The sequence below is a fragment of the Triplophysa dalaica genome, chromosome 8 (assembly GCF_015846415.1).
Source record: "Triplophysa dalaica isolate WHDGS20190420 chromosome 8, ASM1584641v1, whole genome shotgun sequence".
NCBI classification, from domain to species: Eukaryota; Metazoa; Chordata; class Actinopteri; order Cypriniformes; family Nemacheilidae; genus Triplophysa; species Triplophysa dalaica.
The window spans coordinates 23,631,415-23,656,183 of NC_079549.1; the positions used below are offsets into that span (position 1 = coordinate 23,631,415).

Below are 24,769 nucleotides of genomic sequence, written 5' to 3' on the forward strand. Positions count from 1 at the left end.
TCTCACTGGTTACCAACGGATATTTCGGACATATGAATAAAATATATAAAAATTGCATACAGCACCTGTACAGAGAACAAAACTTGTGAAATATTCTATTGAACTCAACTGTAGATTGCAGTTAGTTATGTAATTTTTTGTCGACTCATTAGCGAGCTGTCGTTTCTGGTGGATGAGAAATTCATCTTGTTTTTTTTCACGAGCGACACAATTAAAGTCTTAATGAAGCCGCTGTATGACTCCCAAATTGCTGTAATCTGTCTTTATTGAAGTTTCTTCCCGTCAGTTTCCACTTTAAAAACATCCAGTACATAAATCTGAGGTTGTTTCACAAAGTGAGGATCTATTCGCATTTGGTTGAGACGTCTCACCATTTAAAATAGTAATAGACCTCAGCAGAATTGTGCACACGTCAACTTTAAATTACGCAAATCTGTAAAGTTAATCTGTGTATTATTTAAAGTCACATTTATCTGTATGCCGTAATGATCTTGTAGAATAAGTTTGCTCAGCATTACTGTTATTATTGCTTAGAATGAAAATAAATCCCCAACCTGAGCACTAAACATGTCATGTATTATTTGTGCAATGGTCGTTGTTGATGCCTCAAATTGTTCAGGTTGTAGTAAACAGGTGGTGCGATTACTTTTCGAAACGATCATGAGGTTTATCTGGTGTTTAATAAAAAGGCTCCGCCTTTACACAATAACGCTGCTCCGGGGTGGGAGCGTGGTCAGCTCGAAATGCATTTTCAAGTCCACATTGAATTTTGCACCACTCAACGCGCTGTGTGTAAATGAAAATGCAATCCCAAATGTTCAACCTGTTAATGTTAATGCATTAAGGGAAAATGACATTAGAATTTTCCTTTTGCTACAGTTTTGCTTGACTATCTTAAACATATATAATCAATCCCGGGAATGCATTTTCATATTAATTTTGCAACTTGAAGAGCATTAAAAATATTAATTTAATTAATTTATTAAAACTAGTGTATGAACTTACAAAATGTAATTGATATAATTGAATTTTATTTTGCACTTATAATGTTGTTTCAAATGTATATTTAGATACACAATTGCACTGTCAATTTACATACTGCATTGCAATTTAGCATATTGCATTTCCATTTGCATATTACATTGCAAATTGAATTTTGCATCACATATGCTTCCATATAAGTTTACTTTTATTTGATTTCAACGAACATGTTCTTCAGAAAAGGTAATGTTGTTTAAATCATTTGTTTTGTTTGTTGATGTGTTTCTAGCTGCAGGCAGCGTTACAGGATCCATTGCAGACGCGCTTGACGACAGCCAGACGGACCCGAGTCAATGTGAACCCGTCCCGCTGAAGAACCGTGTGGCTTGGTACCAGGCCGCGGTCTCCAAAAAGGAGAGGATCGACTCCCCCAGCGGGGTATATTACACATGCACTCCAAACAAACTTAACGTTTTGAATCGTTCGTTTAATTTAAGTCTTTTGTTTGGTTAAAGCTTTTAATACACAAACTGAAATTTCCACTTAGCCAGGTGTGATAAGTGGCATCAAATTGATCATCTAATATAATGTCATATGAAGTAAACAGGTCTCCCGTACAGCTCACAAACATGTTTTCGACATTTCATTAATCAGAATGATCATGACCGACCATTTCTGACTGTTGAGCGTTAAAACAGCGTGAGAGGACCGAGGCCTTTTTCAGCGTGATATTCATCTATAATTTCCCTCTCATTGATTCAATCCTTAATTGATGCCTTTACACATCAAATTATAATGGAAACTTGCATGTGTTTGATTGACAGACTATTGCAGTCAGTGAGAGAGAGAGAGAGAGAGAGAGAGAGAGAGAGTTTCCAGTTAAACTACTGCTGGTGAACTACTGCTTTTTCTACACTTCACACATCACCAAATGATGTTCCCCGAAATTAGTTTTATGATATTTAAACTTGAGACATACAAGTTATATGTCACCAGAGAGAGTGACAGGGACAGAGAAGGAGAGAGAGAGAGATTTAACAACGCCTTTATTACTAAAAAAGAAAGAGAGAGATAGAGAGAGAGAGAGAGAGAGAGAGAGAGTAAAGGAATAGCTCTTTCATCTCTCATAATTCACTCATTCTCATAACGTCTCAGATGTATATGACTTCATTTCTTCAGATGAACACAAAGTTTTTACATTAATAATCTTAAAAAGTCTTCTTCAAAACTTGTTGAAGCTCCAAAAAGCGCAAAAATTGAATTAATCCAAAATACTTCATTGGTTATAAATGTCTTCTGAAGTGAAATGTTAAGTAAGAGAAATATTATATTTTGCATATTTAGCTGAACTGCACATCTGAGCGCTGACTTCAGATATGGTGACATGTAACTTGTGTCTCATGATCAAATGTCATATAACTTTTTTCATAAACATCTGGGATGCAACATTTGGTAGTGTTGGAAGTGTAGAAATAGCAACAAAAAAAACAGAAAATATTGTAAAACGGTAAGCTTCGTCAATAGCCTTTTATAATTCTTGTACTGTATTTTATGTAATGACACAATTGTTGTCCAACAGCTTTGTCACAGTTTGTGAGTGAAATGTGATGATAGTATAACTGGAAACACAGATTCCCAACAGAGTGGGTCTTTACTTCTCCTCTGCAGCCTGTCGCGCAGGGAATCGAGCAGCATTTTGTGCGCCTGTATGTGACTCCATGTGTCCGACATATAACCACATAAATAATACACCAGAAGAGCCATTTTTTATGTGATAACCTGGATTTTTTTCTCAGTTTTCACGTGTCTTGTCATGCTGTCCGTCTTTCATGTCAGAGTTCATGTCACTCCTGAGGTTTAATGACCACAATACATCCAGAAGTAATGAATAAATGAACATTTGAAATGGTCTTTTTCGTCCCTGGCTGTATACACTATACTGTATTTATATTTCAAAATATATAGTTAAAAAACAAAGCTTTAATTTACCTTATTGTCTTTAAGGTACTTTCAATAACTTTAATGTTCAATTGCTTTAAAACATTTTATATTGCATAAAAGTGACAAGAATCTATTGTGTGTAGCAGTCTTGCTAATACAAGCCTTAAGAAAATCTCTCATAAGGACACAAAGATGCCACGTGTGACCTTCTGTTTGCTATCCATCCTAACAGCTGAACATTTCACTGCTTTAATCAACATAAGTTTTATGGTTTTGCATAAGGTGCTTTAGATATAAACACGACCTTTCAAGCTGAAACTCGCTCAAGACTGCCGTGTGAAATCTTCAAATGTTATTCTGTACAGCGGCAGAGATTATGAGATGATGACTGTCTGTGTCTCATGAACATATGAATGTGTTTTTGTTTGACGCTGGATGAGAGAGAGTAATCACACTCCACCGCTCTTGTAAAAGCATAACTGTGTGATTTTGGTCTCGGCCGTCAGGTCATGGAGGAAGCTGAGGTTTGTTCTCCACCTGGGGGGCTCGCCAGCGTCCGCAGACAGTTTGAGAAGGAGACGTGTCCACCGCTCACACGCTCGCGCAGTTTCATCTCTCACACAGATCTGTGCAGGTCAGTGCTGTTTCAAAACTTACCATCCAAACTGAGCTGCCCATCAGTTATACTTAAGCTGTCAATCAATACGACCATTTATATTGAATTCATTACATGACAGCAATACATTACATTAATAATAATTCATCAATATAAATGTTTGCAAAGTTTCCATATGATAATGAATACATCGACTTTGCCTACTTCTTTATACCACATAGGCTCTGCTTAAAGTAGGGCTCCATAATATATCAAAATGATTGATATATTGCAAATTTGCCTGTTGCATCAGTATGCAATTGATAAATAACTTTGATTACACTTCACAATAAGGTGCTATTTGTTAACAGTTATATAATGCATTAGCTAACATGAACTAACAATTAACAATTCTTCTACAGCATTTATTAATAGTACTTCACGTTAATTTCAGCATTTACTAATACATTATTAAAACTGTCAATGTCAATTTTATTTATACAGCACTATTAAACACAACCATGGGTTGATCAATGTGCTGCACAGTAAAAACAGTTCAAATTAGACAATAAAAAATAATTAATAAAATAAAACAATACAATAAAAGTAGTCAATGATAAATGGCAGATCAAAAGAGTAAGTTTTCAACATGGATTTAAAAACAGATATTGAAGATGCACTAGCCGGGTTTCCATCCAAAGTTGAGAATTTAGCTTATGCGCAACTTTGGAATATCGTATAAAATATTTGCGAATAATCACAGTTTCCATCCAACTAGTCAACTGTCACTTCCTAATTAATTGCCACTAAATATCAATAAGAAAAGTAAGAGAAGCCACCGAATATAATAATTTTTATATATAATAATACTTTAAGAAATTAGGGGTTTTTAATTTACATTTTTTTGGCAAAAAAAAAAACTCAAGTGAGCATAAAAACTTTTTACAAATTCAGGTTTTTTTCTTTTTTTTACGAATTAAGGGTTTTTAATTCTGCATTTCTCGCTAAAAGAAAAAAACAACTCATGTGAACAAAAATTTTTTTTTCATTTCCATCCCTCATTTCTGATGCGAAGCTCCAAAATGCGAGTGATGGAAACCAGCTTACTGTTAACTTTAGTTAATGCACCATTAACTAACATGAATAACTGTATTGACATGAACTAACATTGACAAGGATTAATTAATGCAGAATTAGTTTTTCCATTGTTAGCTATTTTTGCTAATGCATTTGCAAATGTTAACTAATGGCACCTTATCGAAAGTGTTACCATAAGTTGTATTGTCCTACTTTAATACATAATGGATAGTTTTAGGTCGATGCAGATAACAAAGAGACATGAATGCTGGTTGTGTTAAAGTTGATCTTCGAACAAAAGGAACGTCAAACTTGTTTATTGCTTAAATCATTTTCTGCTTTTAGATTTGTTCTTATATAGTTCCATCTTGTTCTACAGTCCTAAAATTATCACGCTATTCTTTAATATCTCATAGTCATTTGCTCATAGTTAGTATTTTGCCAATGTTGGTTTAGGCTTTGGGAGGCATTAGGAGATGCAACAAGCAACTTTTGCATATTCAAAAATGCTTCCGGAATAAGAAAGAGAGGGTGTGCATGAACTTCTGGGGTAAACATAATCCTCTTAAAGCTGATCTAATGCAAAACACCCCAGATCTCACACAATAACTATTCAAATAGAGAGCCAGACACACTCTGATCTGCATAGATTCATCCAGGCTTGTGAATCCCATTAGCATTAGCACATGCCAATATTGCTGCCTGACTCTAAAAATCTGAAAATCTCACAGCGAGAGAAGCAGAATAGAGATACATTTTGGTTGGAACCTGTGCATTCAGTCATCCCAATCCAAATTGAATCCAGTCCAGCCATCCATACCAGCGCTTCTCTGATGCTGCAGGAATATGAGCCTTGAGTTCAGTGATGGATGAAAACCAGCATGGATACAGAATGACAGCGGATGCTGTGCTTGAACCTTCACTGCTGGCGTGACTATATTAAACACACATAGACAGTTCATTTATATTTGTTTAAATTCAGATCTGTTTGATATGATTTACAGTTTCGTTTCCATGACCTTAAAGGGATTAAAATTCTGTCATCATTTATTCACTCTCGTGTCATTTCAAACCTGTTTGACTTTCTGTCTTCTGCGGAACAGAAAAGAAGATATTTTGAAGAATGTTGATAGCCAGACAACACGGCACCCCGTAGACTTCCATTGTATGAACACAAATCTATTGAAACATTTCATACATTACTTCACTTAAATGCATTGAGATCATGATGTCACTGGTTGTTTTTAGTTTGCGCTCTGAGATGTGTGTAAAACAGAAATAGATAGACGTTCAAAAATTGTATTTGGGATTAATACGTTTGCGAACCGTTTCTCTGAAGGAGTCCTGATTCCTTTTTCGTTACATTTACATCTGTGCATATGCCAGATGCTCGCGCTTGCAGTACATTAAAAGTATTAATTTAATCAGTTTTTTGTGTATTGGAATTAAATCCATGTTTTTTTCGATTCTTGCTTCAGGAACACAGGTCGCGAACAAAAGTAATTAAAAGTGAAGTTTACCGAACATTACAAGGATTAAGCACTCAAAGCAGATGAAGTTTGACACTAATCCTCAACTCACACAGACGAGTGAGACAGATATTTTATGCTCTGAGTAAACAAATGAGAATTGCTGTCTGACATAATGCATCTCGTCGCGGTTATTTCAGAGGGATGAAAGGATTTAGATGCAGCGGGTCGTCTCATTATCAATGTTTTCTCTTGCTCTTTGTAAAAGACGCTCATTTATTAAACGTGTTTGTGTGGGTGGGTGTGTATGTTCATAAACTATAAATTGCTTGAGTTAGTATTATTTTTTATGTAAGATGTGTTCCTGAGTTTCTGCTTTATCTTGAGATAATTGGGGTTTGTGATGTAAAACGTGTTTGCTTGTGTAATAGATGTTTTCTTAAATACTAAGTCAAATATAAACTCTAGTTATGAACTTTTAGTCGTGAACTCGACGTGAACTCGTTCTTATTATTTTTAATTCATGAATTTCACAATTTTGCATTGTTGCAAAGTAGCAGATATCACATTGCAGAGACATAGACAATAAATATAGACACTGTAGTAAAATAATAATAATGTAGAGAAAAAATCCTAGCTATACTGCATATTTGTACGAACAATTTTGAAGGATTTTAATTGGACTGTTTTATTTATAATTCTGTCAAGTATGTTTTTTTTATTTTTTTCTTATTATGAAGAACAATTTGAACAGTATTAAATAAATCAGGGGTCTAAAAAAAAGACAAAATATTAACAAATAAATCTGTCAAGTATGTGTGTCTGTGTATCATAATGGACAAAAGCGCTTTGATGTACCGATCCCGAACGTCAAGTTTTGACACAAAGTATCTTGAATCAGTTAAGTTCATCCTACTTAAAGTATTTAAGTACAGATAACATGTTTCCATTATGTGGAACCACTGTTCATAATTGAATTAAAAATTCATTAAGTTAATTTAAGGTAAGATATTTTCTGATATTGCTGTTATTTTTAACACAAAAAGACATTTTATTGCAACTTTTACTCTCCCTATTCATTCCCGTGCAAAGCATGATGGGAAGTGAGAATCCTGTTACTAGTTTCTATATCGCTACTTTAATACAACTAAATTAATTTATGTTATGTTATGTTATGTTATTCAACTCAAATGGATTAAGCAAAGCTGTTCAAAATATTTGTGTTTTATTAAGATGAATTATTAAAGTCAAATAATATTTTTATCTACATTATTGAAACATGTTAATCTGAAATGTAAACATTTAGTTAAGCCAAAGCATTACTGTTTTCAGTCTGTTTAACACAATGCAATTTACACAATGGTGTTAAAACAAAATGAATTGTTAAAATAAAGTAAACGGTATCATAAAAGCATTTTTACGAGTGCATTAATGTAATGATAGTACAACTACACCTGTGACTCTTTATGAATTTCAGTCTTAAAATGTTAGAATGAGGCAGAGCTCATGTATTTACAGTTTCATATCATGTACTCCATGTGTGAGATTACCCGCAGTTGTGTGTGCATCACATGGACATGTTGTTCTTAGCTGTCTGTCACCTGCCAGGCTGCTGTTGAGAGTGCAGTTATGCAATCTGGGTGTCATGATAGTTTACTGCTTGTTAGAGTCCGGCCCGCTGGAGCAGTTCAACGGGAGGTCGAAGGAGAGACGTGGAGGAACAGCGGTGCTCTTACTGACCCGTCTTACTAAAGGAGAAAGATGAAAATGAAGTAAAGCAGCAGGACTTCCAGAGAGGAGGGCACCAATCTGCCCTCACGCTGTCAGCAGAAATCTGGACATTAGTTTCGGCTCGATAACAAGAGCATCAATTCTGAGAAACTTTCAGGCTCTGGCTTACTAAGATACTTGGGTCAAACTTTCTTTGTGCAAACGAGTTGTGTGTGCAATACAACTGTCAAATTGGAAAAGGCCTTTTAACTAAACTTTTTGGGTTGATCTGGCTTTGCTCGTCACTTGAATTAAATTTAAAAATTGAAATGCGTTAAATCTAGAATTTCCAGTCAGTTTAATACGATTTAAATGTAAATGACTTGTGAGACCTGTTTGATTTATCTTAATAAAAAACGACATTAAAGGGACAGTTTACCCAAAAATTAAAATTCTTTCATGCTCACCCCCAAACCTGTCTTAATTTCTTTGTTCTGCTAAACACAAAGGAAGATATTTGAAAGAATGTCATTAACCAAACAGATCTCATCCCTCATTTACTGCCATAGTAGGGAAAATAAATTCTATGGGAGTCGGGAGTAACTGGGTACTTAGTAATTAGTTATTGTAATTTTCCCTTTAAAAAATAAAGTAAGGGATTACTCTATTTATTCTGTAATTTAATCACGGTTACTTCTGATGTGATTAAATACGTTGTGTAATATATGACTGTACAACAGAGGACTTGGAATCAAAATTCTAACTTTAAAATCCCTTGTTTTGTAATACTTTGGTCAGTTAATAATACTACTTTATGTAGTTTTATATTATTTATTTTAATGAATCAAAAGAGCCGTTTCATGTCTATGCTTGAATCACTTAAATAATCAAGGTTTATAAAGAATATGAAAAGTAGTAAGTAATGAAATACTTTTTGGAGAGAGTGTTTTGTACAGTAGTCTAATTACACTATTAAATATGTAATTAGTAACTAGTAATTCATTACTTTTTCAGAGTAATTTGGCCAACACTGAAAGGGAGTCAATGGGGGATGAGATCGGTTTGGTGTGTGATATTCATTCACATGTCTTCCTTTGTGTTTGGCACACACAAAGAAATTTAGACCATTTTGTAACAATCCGAAAGTAAATGATGACAAAATTTTCATTTATGAGTCAACTGTCCCTTTAAACCATTGCACTGGAGATGAGCAATAAAATGTATAACTGCAAACTATTTACCATGCTTCAATGCCGGTGTACAATATTTTCCTTATATTAAAGAAACTTAGTGAATAATAATGTATTATTCTTAAAGAGCATTGCATGTGTGTGTTCTGAAAGCGTGTGTGTGAGTGCGCGTGTGTGATGTGTTCCACCTCTCATCCTCTATAACAGCCCTTGTCTCCTGTCATGCAGGAGGTGTCACATTCATCAGCGATGAGTACGGTGAGCAACGTTGGGAGTCGACAGGTCTCGCAGCAGGTCGTCCTCCAGGATGAAAGGGTACGGACGTTTCCGACAAGCTCGCTACTAATAACTCTCCTTTCATAGACAAAACAAGTGTCAGACGCCAACGGCAGCTACACCGACGCAGCTGACACTCACACAGCTCTTAATGTACACCTCTGAAACTCATATCCAGCCAGCTCGGCCGCAGGGTGTCATGTATTTCCTCAGTTCTGAATCTTTACTTTGAAGGTGGAAGTCATGCAGCAGTTTAAGCTTCACATTAAATGTGTTGTAGATGCGGAAGGATGTTTGCAAGGTAGACAATGAAAGCACGTATTTGAGATTGGAAGTCTGGTGGTTTTAATGCATTGCAGGAAGACAAAAATAACCTGTCTTGGGATCTTTAATGAGTTCAAGAACAAAGACACGTTTAACTTTCTTCAACTTGTCTTGTTGTTTTGACAAATCATGCGTGAAAATGGCGCAACGATGGACAGGCGACTCGTGTCTTTCATCTTCCGGTAATCATTGGTTGCGTTTTTAAAGGTCAGAGGCAAACAACGTGGAAGCTGAAATAGATTGAACCTTTGAGAACCGTGTTACTCAACTCTCTGCACAGTTAATGCATTTTCATCGCAAACACACCTTCAAAATGTACTCCGAAGAAAGAAAAGTAATTTAGATACGTTAGTAAATTTACTGCTTTTTGTATTCTGAATAAGATGTTTTTTTGTTGACTAGACGTATCGGAACAAAATATTTACATTTAAACAAGGGTTTGGAAGTTCCCAGCATGCATTGCAGGATTTTCAATGCTCTAGCTAATATATTTTCTCTACTGTTTTAGTGTTTGCTGACTTTGTTATTTATATTTCTATATTTTGCTCTGTTATAATTTGTACATTCTAAGAAACACGAATTTCATTTTTTTATGTGTTTTTCGCATGCGATCACGTGTACACAACATGCGTTTCACATGTTTATAACACACATGTGAAATGTGTGCTTTGTAACATTTTTGTGTGAATTCCCATGTGAAACACTTAGGATAACATGTAAAAACTGTGCAACATGTGGTGTCATGTGAAGAACATGTGATCACATATAGAAACATGTTATCCCATGGATTTCATATGCGAATTTACATGGGATTCACCCCAAAATGTTACAAAAACACACATTTCACATGTGACCACATTTGTTTTTTGCACATGTGAATTTCGTTTGTCTTTTCTGTAAGTTACGTAAGACAGCTTTTTTAGTTAGAAAAACTTTATTTAGACTTGTCAGCTCCATGAGAAAATATGAAATCACCATTGCATTAACAAACAAAAACGCACTTAATTGGCTTTTTCCTTTTTACAATTTTCTGAGATGTTTATTTTTGACAGTGTAGGCAACATTGATGCAAGCGATGTGAGGGCGATTTAATGGATTAAAGGGACAGTTCATCAAAAATTTAAAAAAATCTGTCATCAATTACTCACCCTCAGGTTGTTCCTAACCTGTATAAATGTCTTTATTCCAATGAACACAAAGGAAGATATTTGGAAGAATGTCAGTAATCAAACAGATCTGCCATAGTAGGTGAAAATTCAAAAAGGGATGAGATCTGATTCATCAAAAAAAAAATGGGTGCACTATCCCTTTAAAGTCATTGTATATGTGAAAAAGTCATCATGTTTAGACTTTAGACAACTGATTTACTTCAAAGACAAATGGAGAGTGAATGTGTGTGACACAACAGAAGAAATATTTCCGTTACTTGGTATCCACCGGTCAAGCATGATGCTCTGAACAATGCCACGAACGTACTTGTAGTGTATATCAATCTATTAAACATGTAAATAAAAAAGTGATGATTTGTGTGCTGTGTTTGCACTTCTCTTAACATCTGCTGTGTTTATTTTGCTATATTACAGGCTGCGCATGTTCAAATCACTCACCAGGAGCTTGTTTCGGTTATGAGAATCATAACAATGAATCTGGTGAGTTTGTAGATGATAATATATTCTATGTCCCACAGCACTTCACGCTTTGGTTTACTGTATTTTTTCTACAAAGATTAAAAATTGAACATTTGCTTACAGAGGAGGAAGAGTACTATCCTCGGCTCTCTGCTAAAGAACTGGCGCAGCAATTTGAGAAGACTATTGAGGAAGCCGCCCCAAGCAAGAAAATTAAGGCAAGTCCTGTTTAGCCTACATCTCTTCTCTGGCATACGAATGCATTATGCTTTAATAAGATTCAGTGCATAAAAAGGCTTTGTTTACTTTCTTTTCTTCATCTTTCCTAGAGTCTCTCTTGCGAGAGTTTTAATATAAGCCAGTGTTCAGGAAAAGCACTTTGTTTTATGGAGCTTTGAGACACTTAAAGGAATATCTCACCAAAAATGATATGGATTTACTCATCCTAATCTTACTCAAAAGCTGCATGGATTTCTTTCTCTTGTCGTCGGTGACCAAAACAACACTAGACCCCATCGACTTCCAGTGTTTGAACACAAACCACTGAGACATTTCTCAAAATATCTTTTGTTCTCCCAGAAGAAATATTTCATATTTTGAAGTAGAGCAAAAAATAAATTGATTTTAATTTTCAATTCTTTATTTGATTTTGTGCATTCATTCATTCATTCTTTATATTTTTAATTATTTATGCATTTGCATCTAGTGTTAATTTGACAAATAATTTTTTCATAATTTATTCATTCATTCAAGTCAACGATTAATCATTTTAAATTGTGTTCTCAGTATTGACCAAAAAAACATGATTATAATTTGTCTCATAATCAAGCAGTCTTATTTTGCACGGCATGAAGAATAATAAATGTTACAGAATTTATAAATATTTTAAACTATCCCTTTAAGAGTCTTTATTTCATTACCAATCATTTTCTTGCAGGTAGCGAATCCAAAGTTCAAATTTAGATCTGGAAAGTTTTTAAGACTTCGAAAAATCATTTTACAAAATGCGGGTTTAAGCTACTTCAGTTAAAACGAAAGTAAGTGTTTAACTAAATGATACTCTCTTCTTTCCCAAACAAGATTGAGCGTAACATCAGCCGTTTAATATCTGGGACTACGACCAGCGTTGCGACAGACAAACCAGAAGCGAATGAACCAAGCCCCATTCCTCCTGTCGTTGAAGATGAGGATGATGAAGATGATCTGGATTATCTGCCGCCACCACCACCAGAATTACTGGAGGAACCATCAGAGATTCTGAGTTTCCCCGAACCCCCAAAGCAGGAGCACTTGGTGAATAAAGAGCAATACTTCCGACAACGAGAATACTTGGAGCTTAAACGGTTGTGCAAACACATTCACCCTGAGGTCAGAAAAGACTTGGAGAGGGATTTCTACCAGGACATAGATGAGACGGAAGATGCCATCATAGCGATCGGAGACGTTCAGGACACAGCGTTCCAGTTCGATCACTCTGGCAGAATCCCAAATGGCAGCCCCGATCGTGAATACCTGGAGTGGGATGAGATTCTGAGAGGAGAGGTGCAGTCCATGCGCTGGATGTTCGAGAACAAACCTTTGGACTGCATTAAAGATGATTCTTCTGATAATGAGACGGAGAACAAAAATGATACAGAAATCCCCGCTGTAGGTGATGTGAGAAACACCGCTTTGATGTTTGAGACGCAACCCATGGAGGCGCTGGGGATGAATCGTGATACGGCTAAAAGGAATTATTTAGTAAATGAAGTGGGGAAAAGAGACGTCCGTGCCGCCGCCTGGCTGTTCGAAACAAAGCCGATGGACACACTTAATAAAATACACACGGATGAAGAACAAACCAAAGAAATCATCTTCACGCAGGAAGCCAGCGAGAGGGACGTGAAGTCTGTGAGGTACATGTTCGAAAACCAAGAGATGGATCCATTGGGTGACACAGAAACCATGGACGAAAAGCAGCTTCTGAGTCTGAAGTCTGTGCTGGAGGAGATCAAATTAGACGTGAAGAAAATCATATGGTTGTTTGAGACTCAGTGCATGTGTGTGATGAGAGAGAACTCAGGTGCCATGGTCCTTATCACTTCCGTCCGCCGAGAAGAGACCGAGAAGGGAGATGTTAAAACGTCAAGATGGCTGTTCGAGACCCAGCCTTTGGAAAACATCTATCGGGATCTTTCTCAGGTCAGGCTCATCTCCAGTATATCCATGGAGGACAACCAGCTCGGCGAGGTGAAAGCCGGACGATGGCTCTTTGAGACGAAGAGACTAGACTCCATCAACGCCCAATGGGAAAGACTTCGAAAGCAGCAGACGGAGGAGATTGTCAGGGCTGATGTACGCAGACACTGCATGGTTTTTGAGACACAGCCCATGGACAAACTTAAAGACAATTCCAACTCCAGGCCGGTCACCTCAGAGGAGATCATCGGGGGAAACGTTCGATCTGTGAGACACTTATTTGAAAGCGCTCCAGCGGATGGACTGAAAGATCTACCCGAGGTGGGCAAACTGATTAAAAAGGTAGCATTTGAAGAAGAAAGAGGTGATCTTAGACACCAGAAATGGGGGTTTGAGTATAAACTTTTGGAGAATATCAAAGATGAAGAGGAGGAGACGAGCAGACTTAAAAAAAACGTAACGTCTGATGAGGAATGGGCCGACGTACAACATCAAAGATGGCTATTTGAAAACCAGCGTTTGGAAGACATCGGAGAGGAAAAGAGAGAGTTTGTAAAAACAATTGAAAGTGAACAAATCGATAGAAGTTACAGAGGTGATGTCCGAAGAAACTGCTTGGCGTTTGAGACGCAACCAATGGACACATTAAAGGACGATTCAAATGCCAGACCCTTGACTTCAGAGGAAATCATCGGAGGTGACGTTCAGTCTGCGAGACAGTATTTTGAAACCGCTCCCAAAGATGAGATGAAAGAGCTCGCCGAGGTGGGGAGGCTTAAAAAGACCATGACGTCTGAAGAGAGAGGAGACGTGCGGCATCAAAAGTGGGTTTTCGAGAGCAAGCCGCTGGAGCAGATTGGAGAGGAGAAAAGAGAAATAACAAAAACTGTCAACATGGAGGATATTGAAAATGTGGACGTTACCAATTACAAGGAAATCTTTGAAACGTGCGATTTGAGCCAATATGACGAAAGCCAGAAGATTCAAGTTGAGGGTGTGACCGCCGGCTCTGTGAGATCGAATAAACATCTGTTCGAGTCCATGCCGTTGTACGCTCTTCAAGACAGTTCAGGACATTATCATGAAGTCAGAACCGTACGCCGAGAAGAAATCGTGAAAGGAGACGTAAGAAGCTGCCAGTGGATGTTTGAAACTCGCCCTATCGACCAATTCGATGAGAGCATCAGCAAATTTCAGATCATTAAAGGCATTACCCAACAAGAAGTGGAATCTGGTGACGTCAAGACCGCAAAGTGGCTTTTTGAAACCCAGCCTCTGGACGCCATTAAGTACTTCAGCAACATTGAAGACGAGGAAAACATTACCAGAGAAACAACAGAAATCGTGAAAGGCGACGTACAAACATGCAAGTGGCTTTTCGAAACCAAACCCATGGACAAGCTGTATGAAAAAGAAGAATTCAAGAGTGCAAATGACGCAAGCGAAGTTGAAAAAGGTGACGTGAAGACGTGCACTTGGCTCTTTGAAAATCAAATGCTGGACAACATACGACAAGAGAGCTCGGAAACCGTGTTGCAAACCCGCACTGTGAGAAAAGAAGACATTCACGGGAAAGACGTAAACATGGCACGTGTTCTTTTTGAGACGGAGAAGCTGGAGAACATCATCGGTGAAGACGGAGAAGCCTTTAAGAGTGTCACCGAGATAGATATCCGGTCCGGAGATGTCTCGCGGATGAAATACATATTTGAGACCCAATCTTCTGATGCGATGAGCTCGACCTCCGAAGATCTCATGAGACAGCTGAGGACCGCTCAAGCTGAAGATATTCAAAGAGGAAATTTCGATAACTGCAAATGGCGGTTTGAAAACCAGCCCATGGATGCCATCTCCGAGACGCCCGATGAGCTGAAGGGAACACGAGCGGTACAAGACATTCAGGGAGGGAACGTCCATAAAGGCAGGTTCATTTTTGAGACGTGCTCATTAGATACCATTCAAGACGAGGCCGAAATGAGAAAAGTCCAGCAGGTGGTCCGGGAGGAAGAGGAGAAAGGAGATGTGCAAACGTACGCTATGATGTTCGAAACGCAGCCTCTCTATGCCATCCGGGACAAGGAAGGCCATTATCATGAAGTCACCACACTCACAAAGGAAGAAATACAAAAAGGTGATGTCTTTGGGACCCGCTGGCTATTTGAAACCAAGCCACTGGATTCTATCAGAGAGACGGATGAAGTCTACCTCTTAAAAGCTGTAACTGAAGAAGACATCCAAAAAGGGGATGTCAGCTCGGCGAGGTGGAGATTTGAAACCCAACCGTTGGATAAGATCGCAGAGGATGGCAAAATATCAATCAAAACTGTGGAAGACATTCAAGGCGGAGATGTTAAGATGAACAAAGAGCGCTTCGAATCCGATGCCGTTTCTCAAAAGTTGGTGCGCACCGTCAGTATGAACGAGATTCATAAAGGCGACGTGAGGACGGCCAAATGGATGTTTGAAACCCACACGATCGATCAGATCCATAATGAAAAATCCGAAGATGAGATGAAGACGGTTGTGATGGAGGAACAGCTGAAGGGAGATGTCAAACAGTCCGTGTGGCTTTTTGAGAAGAATCCATTGGATCATATTAATGAAGGTGATGAGAGCAAACAGGTACGGCGTGAAGAAATCCCCAAAGTGGATGTGATATCCACCACGTGGCTTTTTGAAACCACTCCCATCACTGAGTTTAATGAAAGCAGATTGGAGAAAACAGAAATTTTGGGTAAAAGCGTGAAAGCGACGCTGGATGAGCTCTACACGCAAAGGATGGTGGACTCCAAAGGCATCATCATAGAAGCGGATGAAATCGGGGACGTTCGCATGGCAAAGTACAACCTGATGAATAAAGAAGCTCCCCAGATTCAAAAAGAAGACATTGTTAAAGCAGATTTGCAAAACATCATGATGAACCTCCTCAACAGACAGGAGAGCATCGAGAGGGGAGTTATAATAAATCTGGAGGAGAGAGGAGACATCAGCGGCACCATGCACCAGCTCCTCCATCAGCACAGCGGCAGCACGCCGGAGAAAGAGGAGATAATAAGAGGTGACATCGAGGAAGCCATGAAGAACCTGCTTAAAGAGGAGAGCACAGGAAAACGGGGCATTCTCATCCAAGAAGATGAGAAAGGGGACATTCGTATGACCATTTACTCGTTGTTTAATACCGAAGGGAAATCGAGCGCTGAGAGAGAAGATATTGTCAAGGGCAATGTGAAGGGATGCCTGGAAAAACTTTACAATCCAGACACAGAAGAGATCGCCAGAATTAAAGTGGATGAGGAGGAAAGGGGTAATGTGAAAATTTTTTCAACGTGCATCGAGTCGGGCGCGCTGGATTACCTCAAACACCTCCAGGTGGGAACGGATGATTTGGCTGAAATTGAAAAGGAAGAAATCATCGGAGGGGATATTAAAGGCATGAAACTCAATCTGACACGCAATCAAGCCCAAATCGGTCGTCTGGTGGACAGTGAAGATATAGTCCCAGGTGACGTTCATAACACAGTTAAAGTTTTCATGACCGAGCCACTCGTCTCGTTTGATCATTTACAGAAGGAGGAGATTGTTAAAGGAGACCTGCAGGCCACTCTGAGCTCGCTGACACAGTCCATAAACCAGACGGTCGTTCTGGAGAAAGAAGAAGTTGTTAGAGGTGATATACATACAACTCTCCGGTCTCTAGAGGAAGCTCAGAATCAGCCCAAAGAGGTGGAAAAGCCCGAAATCATTCCGGGGAACATCAAAGGCGCATTGAAATCGCTCAAAGACTCTGCGTCCACCAAGGTGGAAACGGTCGTGGAAGATTTAGTGGCAGGTGACATCAAAGGCATGTTGAAATCCCTGCAGGAGGCCAAACATGTGGTGAGAGAGGTAGAGAGGGAAGAGATTGTCAAGGGTGATGTTCATAACGCAATAAAAGACCTGCAAGAAGCTTCGAGCGAGAGAAAAGTTTCCCAGCAGGAGATCGATGTCCAGGGGGACGTGAAAGGTAAAATTCAGCTTTTACTCGATGCTCCTTCCTCACCCAGAATGCAAAGGCGGGCGAGCACCGAGGGCGATGTGAAGCTTTCCATAAAATCACTCTATGAGACTCAAGAGCAAGTTCAGGCGGAGAAAGAAGAGGTGATAAAGGGAGATGTTAAAGGCACGATAAAATCCTTAATGGAAACGGCACAGAGAGCAAGCCCGACGATTCCCCGGAGGCAGCCGATAAGAAAGGTCAAAGGTCCCGTCAAATCCCAGCCTCCATCAGAGATCCAGACACAGAAGCAGAGCCCCGCGGTTAAGAAGCAGAAGAACATGAAATCAATGCAAAGATGTACGATTCATGAGAGCGAAATGGTCACACGCAGTCAAGAGAGCACGGTGATGGAACACAAAAAAATCGTTCAGACGCATGGAGTCAAAACTTTAAAGACGGACTTCCGAAACCTCAATAGCAGCTGCAAGGGTTTAATCAGATTGGATAAAACTAAAGCCAGAAAGAATGAAATTCCTCCGTCAGAGCCCGAACCGCCTTTACCACCTCCCCCCTCACCGCTTCCAGATTACGACAGTATGTTCTTCCCCGCTCCTCCTCCGCCAGTGTGCGATCCTGCAAAATCAGATTTTGAGCTATTCCCTCCCCCTCCGACCCCCCCGCCTCCTGCCGTGTCTGAGCAAGACCCCCTACCGCCCCCTCCCACCGAGCAAGAGTTAGACCTCCTGCCTGTTCCCAGCATAACACCAGCCAAACCCACTAAAATGACCGTCAAACCTGTCAAAGCGCCAAAGTTGTGCAAAGTACCCAAGCTGGAGCCTGCAATCTCCTTTGACACAATGGACATGCAGGCGGTGAATGTGAAAAATGTCAGCAAAACCACCACCACATCCGTCAAGAGCTACTCTGAAATCCAGTCGGCTTTCATCAAACAGCCACCCGAGTCTCCTCGCCCGCCCAAGAAGGTTTTCGCCCCGTTGACACTCACCCCACCCGCCTCTCCGCCTCCCAGCAAATCCTCAGTAAGCAAATTCAAAACTCCCTTAATACAAGCCGAACAGAAGTTCAGACAGACATGTGAGGAGAGCTGCACGCCGCCACGCTCTCCCGCTTTCCAAATCCACATGCACGAGTCGGTCACCACAGCCCTCGATATGCTTTCTTCAGAGAACACAAGCACGGTGAAGTCTGAAGCAGGCGTATCATTTGATTTCATTCAAGAGACGGCTGTGACCAAATGCGAATCGAGGGCAGAATCGCGTAATTCATCCACGCCGGCTCTCGCAGACGCTCCCCTAAGCAAAGCTTTGATGGCTGCCACAAATGAGAAATCTACTCCGGAATCTCCTCTCATTTCCTCAGCTCAAGCCAATGTTATCTCTTCGGGTCAGACCACCTCCGCATCATCTAAAAAGAAAAAGAAGAGATCCACGACCACCAATATACAGAAGGTTACGTCTGTTACTCACACAAGCACGGTTATTAACAATGCATCACAAGCGTCTGGAGGAGTAACGGCAGACAAACCTCAAAGTGTCTCTAAAAACGTAACTGCTGAGATTGAGCACGCTGGTGTCAATCAAACCAAAGAGAAAGAAAAAACAAGTTTGGAAAGTCCTCTAAACAAAAACCAAGGAAATAACTCTCCCGATCGATCCAAAGCCAAGAAAGAGAGTCAGATTAAGGATCCTGAGCAGAAGGTGCAAAAGGCCGACGGCCAGAGGGGGAAGAAAGTCAGTAAGAGTGCCAAAGAGAAAACGACAGCGGAGCAGATGCAGAGCGGGAAGGTAATGCAGGATAATGTTCAGGTGACGCAGAGTAATGAAAAAAGCCCAGCGGAAACACAGAGGAAACCGGAGAAAGAGAAAACAGATGAGCCACCCGTCACTCCAAAAAAGAAGAGGAGGAGTAAAAGCAAGAAAGACAAAGAGGCAGCACATCAAAGCATCGCCAGCGCTACCTCTGTCACAGAGTCTAAAATAACATTAGATAAAAAACAGGAGGAAATCACACAGAGATCATCTTATACAGAGGTCATCAGAACTGAACGTTCAGTCAAACAGCACGAAGAAGTCACTATGAATCTTCTGAAGGAGACGGGTGAATGCCAGCAGATTGAAAATGAACCCGCCGAGTCATTAAGACAAGATGAAGCACGCAAGATGGTGTCGCTTATCATAGATTTACAGAGAGGTGCTGGAAAAATTGACTTTAAGTCTGTGAAGACGTTACTTAATGAAATGCCCACATGGCTGCTTGGACCGGAGGAGAAGAGCGAGCTGGAAGGGGCGGCTTTGGAGCACGACGAACATAAGCTGGAAGAACTTCTCGCTCGTGTTGAAAACCTTCTCCTGATGTACTCTGACGGGGCCTACAGCCATATTGAAAAGCACGAACGGGAGGCCACCTCGGAAACCATCCTATCCGGTGGTGCAACGCAACGGATTTCAAAGATTACAATCGGATCGACAAAGTGTGAAAAGACCGAACAAACAAAGTCGCAAACACGCAAAAGCAGAAAGCAACAGACCGGCACGAAACCCCCCGACCCATCCCCGCCCCCATCTTTACTGATGCGTTCTCCTTCGCCCACCTTCATCACCATCGAGTCCATGAAGAGAAACGACTCGCCACAGAGAGCAGCAACACCACCGACACCTCCGCCACGCCGGTCTGAGACACCTCGCTTAACCAGATCCTCTCCCTCGGCCTCCTCCAGCAGAGCACACAGTCTGACCCGGCTCAGAAACGCAACCGCCACGCTCTCACGAGGTGCCTCGCCCGATCCCGCTCCGTGCGTGGTGCAGGTCTGTGGAAAGAAAGCTGAGATTGTGGAATCTCCGGCCACGTTTCATCGTCAGATTAAAATAGACTCAAAACACGGCGACGAGAAGAATGTCACAGAGGGGTCTTTTGAAAAGGAGCTGATGTTGTTGGTTTCCGTGGAGGCAGAAAAATGTGAGATGGAGGGAAACATGAGGCTTGGCGATATTCCCGAGCATATAAGCTCCAACACTGAGCAAAGTGAAGAGAAAGAAAACATCCCCAAGCTGGACAGCAAGATGGAAACATCAGCTGAGCAAGTAATTCATATAGACCTCGTTGACAAAACCGAGAAGCCTGGCAGCAAAGACCTGATGGAAAAGACGAGTCGACGAGAGGATGCACCTGCTTTCAACATCAAAGATATTAAAAATGTATTTGAAACGGGCGAGCAAAGTTCCCCCATCAAAGCTCCACAAAACAAACAGGGGGAACGAGACTCAAGAGTGATCGAAATTGCATCGGAAAGTTCAAAGCCTGTGCTTCCTCCGGAGAGAGAACAACGCTCCCAGCGCAGCTACTCTCACGCGCCTGTCGATCCGACGGGCTTCTCGGTGACAAAAACTGAACATTATTCTTCTGTGGAACAGTTCAGTACCAAAATTATCGAATCAAGAAGCTCTACAACGCACAGCGAAAGCGTTACAACTCAGCGGGTGCCGTTCTCGTACGCCGACGCCGTGAGGAAAACCACAACGGAGGTGACGGCGTCACCAGAGGCCTCTGCGGAGGAACTCATGAAAAACTTCCACAAGACGTGGACAGAAAGTGAGAGTGTGTTTAAAAGTTTGGGCGTCACAGGTGAGGCCGTCAGAATGATGCTGATGCTGCTGAATGTGCTCGCCATGTGTGACGGAAATGAAAATTAACAGCAGTTGTGTTTTTAACTTTGCAGCGCTGGATCTAACAGGGCCTCCTTTTGATATTGTTTTTTATGTTTGGATGGCATATTTGTTATTCAAAAGATAAATGTAGGCATGACCCATTTGCAGAGCCGAGTAAGTATGTGTGTGTTTGTGACTTATCTCCATAATTTGCCATTTAACTTTGAGCTTGATATGAACATTAACACTCTTCTGTGTTTATCTGCATGGCATTTGTTCTTTTCTACGTTTGTTATTTCCTCATAAATCATGAATAATAAGCAGTGCTGCTCGGCACACAATGCCTGAAGCCACGTGACGGCGTTTATTCATAGAATCAAAAACAGCAGTTCATCAGCCGAGATTTTTGTGTATCTTAAAGGTGAAAGTGCCTTAAAGCATGTAGCATTAGCGTCAGCGAATAATGGCTGCCTTTAAACAGAAATTATTTTTAAAAGTCTCTGCGAGTTTGCGGGATCATTAAATTTCCCAAAATTATTTCACAAATTACGAAGCAATTTATATTCAACCGCCGTGCAAGAGGCTGCTTTGAAAATGAACCAACTGGAAACTTTTAGTTGGGAAACGAGTTGACAGAGGATACGTTAGCCATCACTGTGACGGATGTCTCCCCCAAAACACTACGTGCTAATGGTGTTAAATGTAAATAAAACTATTGATCTAAGAAGAAATAAACTGTTTTTCATTTACATTTAGTCATTTATCCGAAGGGACTTACAGATGGGGTAAGTAATGGAAGCAGTTGGGACAAGATAAGGACAACAAAAGCACAAAAGTGCAATCAAAAGAACTGGTCTCATATAGCCTACCACAGTATACAGAGCTAAATTGGAATTTTAATAAAATATATATATTTTTTTTAGAGTGGAATAGAAATAGAAGTCAAAACTTATCAGTCAGGTGTTGACGGAAGAGATGTGTTTTCAGACGATTCTTAATGATGACTAAAGAATCTCTAGATCTTGTAGCAGTGGGCAGATCATTCAGAGTTTTTCTTTTCTCAGATTCGAGTCCCAAAGTCGGAGATGTGTGCAGTGTGCAGGATGAGGGTGTATCCTATGGAAGGCCTGATAGCAGACAAAAAGAAGTTCCATAAATCCTGCTTTTTCTGTGAATGCTGCAAAAATAAATTGAGGTATGTCAGAACAAAAAATAGACCACTCCTCTCCTTTCTGTTAAAAGTTTAATGTTTTTGGTGTGGGTGACAACATTTCATCCAAATTTAGCTTTTTTTGCATAAAATTGAAATCGGACAAACTGGTCAAATGTTTGCAGATCTTCAATACCGCAAATAAAACAAGTTCATGTTCCCATTTAAATAACACAGTATTAATGTTAATTTGTATTATTTTATTTTATTCAGTTCAGGAATGAATATATGCTAGAATATACATAGATTCTTTGTATTCTCTGGGTGACTTTTTCATTACTGAGGTTTGCTTTTGTTGAGATTCAACACACACGGTAGTTGTGTAGCCACTTGCAGAAACGACGACGAATACAAAACTGGAGTGAACTCTTCATTTTTCCACACTTGTATATTGTTTTGAGTATGTTGTGTTTTTTGCCAAGGTAAATATTAATATTGATCATAGTTAGTCATAGAAACAAACTGTACTGTACATATCTGCTTATTTTGTGTAGGTTTAATGTTAGTCCTCAAAGCAAAAAAATCCCATCAATTTTAAATATGCCAACTGAGACGTATAGGAAATATGTGACAATATGAGACCCCATAGCAACCACCCAGAAATGAACCCAGAGGAATAGTTTTATTCAAGTAAGTGTCGTAAGCATGGTTGTTTGGTGCATACATTACCATTCGTGTAAAACTACAAAAAAAGTTGTTTGTACTACAAATACCATGGTTAAACTGTGATGACTAAGCTGTAGCATAACCATGGCTCATTTGTATGTACAGATTTTATGGTTTTATTTGTTGCAAATCCATATTTTTTTCTAAAGCAATACCCTGGCACCACGGCAGACGTTTCTGTACAGTTTTGCTTGTATTTTGTAATCACTTTGTTTTGTAACAAAAACAGACAGTTTAACAAGAAGCCTCACAGTGTTACTGTGGTGCAGTTAGTATTCTGGGTTAGTATTCTAACATCATCGGTAGTAATTGAATATGTATGCAGAAGTATGATTATTGGTAAACTATATGATAATGTATTCTCTGCATACAGAAAGCCTGCAGTGCATTGCTCATTTGCAAAGTTATGCAAATGCAGACAGTTGAAATTTTCCGTGACTTATGAATTATGAAACTCTGTTGTCTGACAGCCTTGGAAACTTTGTCTCCCTCCATGGACATTTCTACTGCCAGCCCCATTATAAACAACTCTTCAAATCTAAAGGGAATTTCCAGGAAGGATTCGGACAAGTATCGCAGAGGGAATTAATGGCCACCCGGAATGCAAGGAATGCCGAGCGCGGAGGGTCCGACTGGAGATATTTACTCTCACAAAGCAGCGTCTGCTCGCCAACGGACACCTTTGAAAACGCTGCAAATAAACTGGACGAAAAAGTCTGTCAGAACCCCAACAAGATTGCTGTAGTGTGGCCGCCGCAATCGGCCTCATCGGAAAACGCCCGGTATGGGAAATTTGCGAAACCAATTTGGCCCCCAAAGAGCGAAACTTCAAAGTCTCCGCGACGGAGAGCATCTGAGAGGAGCACACTTTAAGAGGAGAGAGCGAGAGAAACGCGTGAGACTGTTAGAGCAACATGAAGAGTCATGGAGACTTTAGGAACACGGAAGGACGTCACACAATGATGATGAGCTTTGATTGAGCTTTGCCCTCGGACGGGTGGAGAAAGTTGGAGAGAGAGGCAATGGAGGTGAAGAGGTTACAGGAAGATGATACGGATTGTGGGAAATGACAAATGCGTTGAATTTATTTATATATATGTAACAGAGTCAAGCCAGTGAAGTGCTGAGCAAGTATGTAAACCTCACTCCTCTGCCTCAAGGACTCTCTAGCGACAAGCGCTAGAGACTGCGGTCTTTAGCCTCCTTGCTAGAGCGCCCGACTCCTGTGCAGAAGCCCGCCTGGAGCAGTTGTGGTTCGTTTCGTCACATATATATATATATAGTGTATATTTAAAGCAGGCTCAGATGGTTTGTATGTTATGTAGGAAGAAAGAAAAATTGAAAGTGGAAAATGAAGAGACATTAGATAATTTAAGCCCCGAATCTCACAAAAAACATATCTGCATCACATCGAAAGTACATTTTGCTTGAAAGAAAAAGAAGCCTCTTTTGAGAATACTTAGCAGTACTTTTTACCTTTAATCTATCTTTTTAAGTAAAACGTGACCTGGGTGTGTTTCCACGAGATTCACCAATTTTGCGAATGTTTTGCTATAACAAGTCAAGTTGAGAGTAAATATAATCAACAAAACACAACATATTGAATAATCAGTTGCCAAATTTCAGTTTCAGAAAACATCACAAGGTCCATCGAGGGAAGACAATTTCAACACTAGATTGGACTCACATCACTATTTTTTTATTAGCCTATTTATATGATTCTAATGTTATACTGGAGATTTCTCATACCTTTGCAAGCACCTGGAGTGCCACGACGACAGAAGATGAGCAAAACACATTTGTGAATGTTCTGGATGATCTTTTTATGTTAATGTTCTTCTCATATTTTATGAGGAAGGCTTTTTTTTAGACTTGTCTTCTGT

At 39.9% G+C, this 24,769-nt stretch overlaps 1 protein-coding gene across 1 annotated transcript; it reads left to right on the forward strand.

Moving 5' to 3' along the window:
- Nucleotides 1–1,208: 1,208 nt before the first annotated feature.
- Nucleotides 1,209–24,769, forward strand: xirp2b (xin actin binding repeat containing 2b). The gene is given in 11 exon segments (XM_056754160.1): nucleotides 1,209–1,224; nucleotides 1,271–1,419; nucleotides 3,429–3,501; nucleotides 3,504–3,556; nucleotides 9,192–9,278; nucleotides 11,147–11,183; nucleotides 11,186–11,212; nucleotides 11,315–11,409; nucleotides 12,272–20,987; nucleotides 22,075–22,205; nucleotides 23,357–24,769. Coding segments are annotated over 10 exon segments (9,345 nt in total). The 3' UTR covers nucleotides 22,167–22,205; nucleotides 23,357–24,769.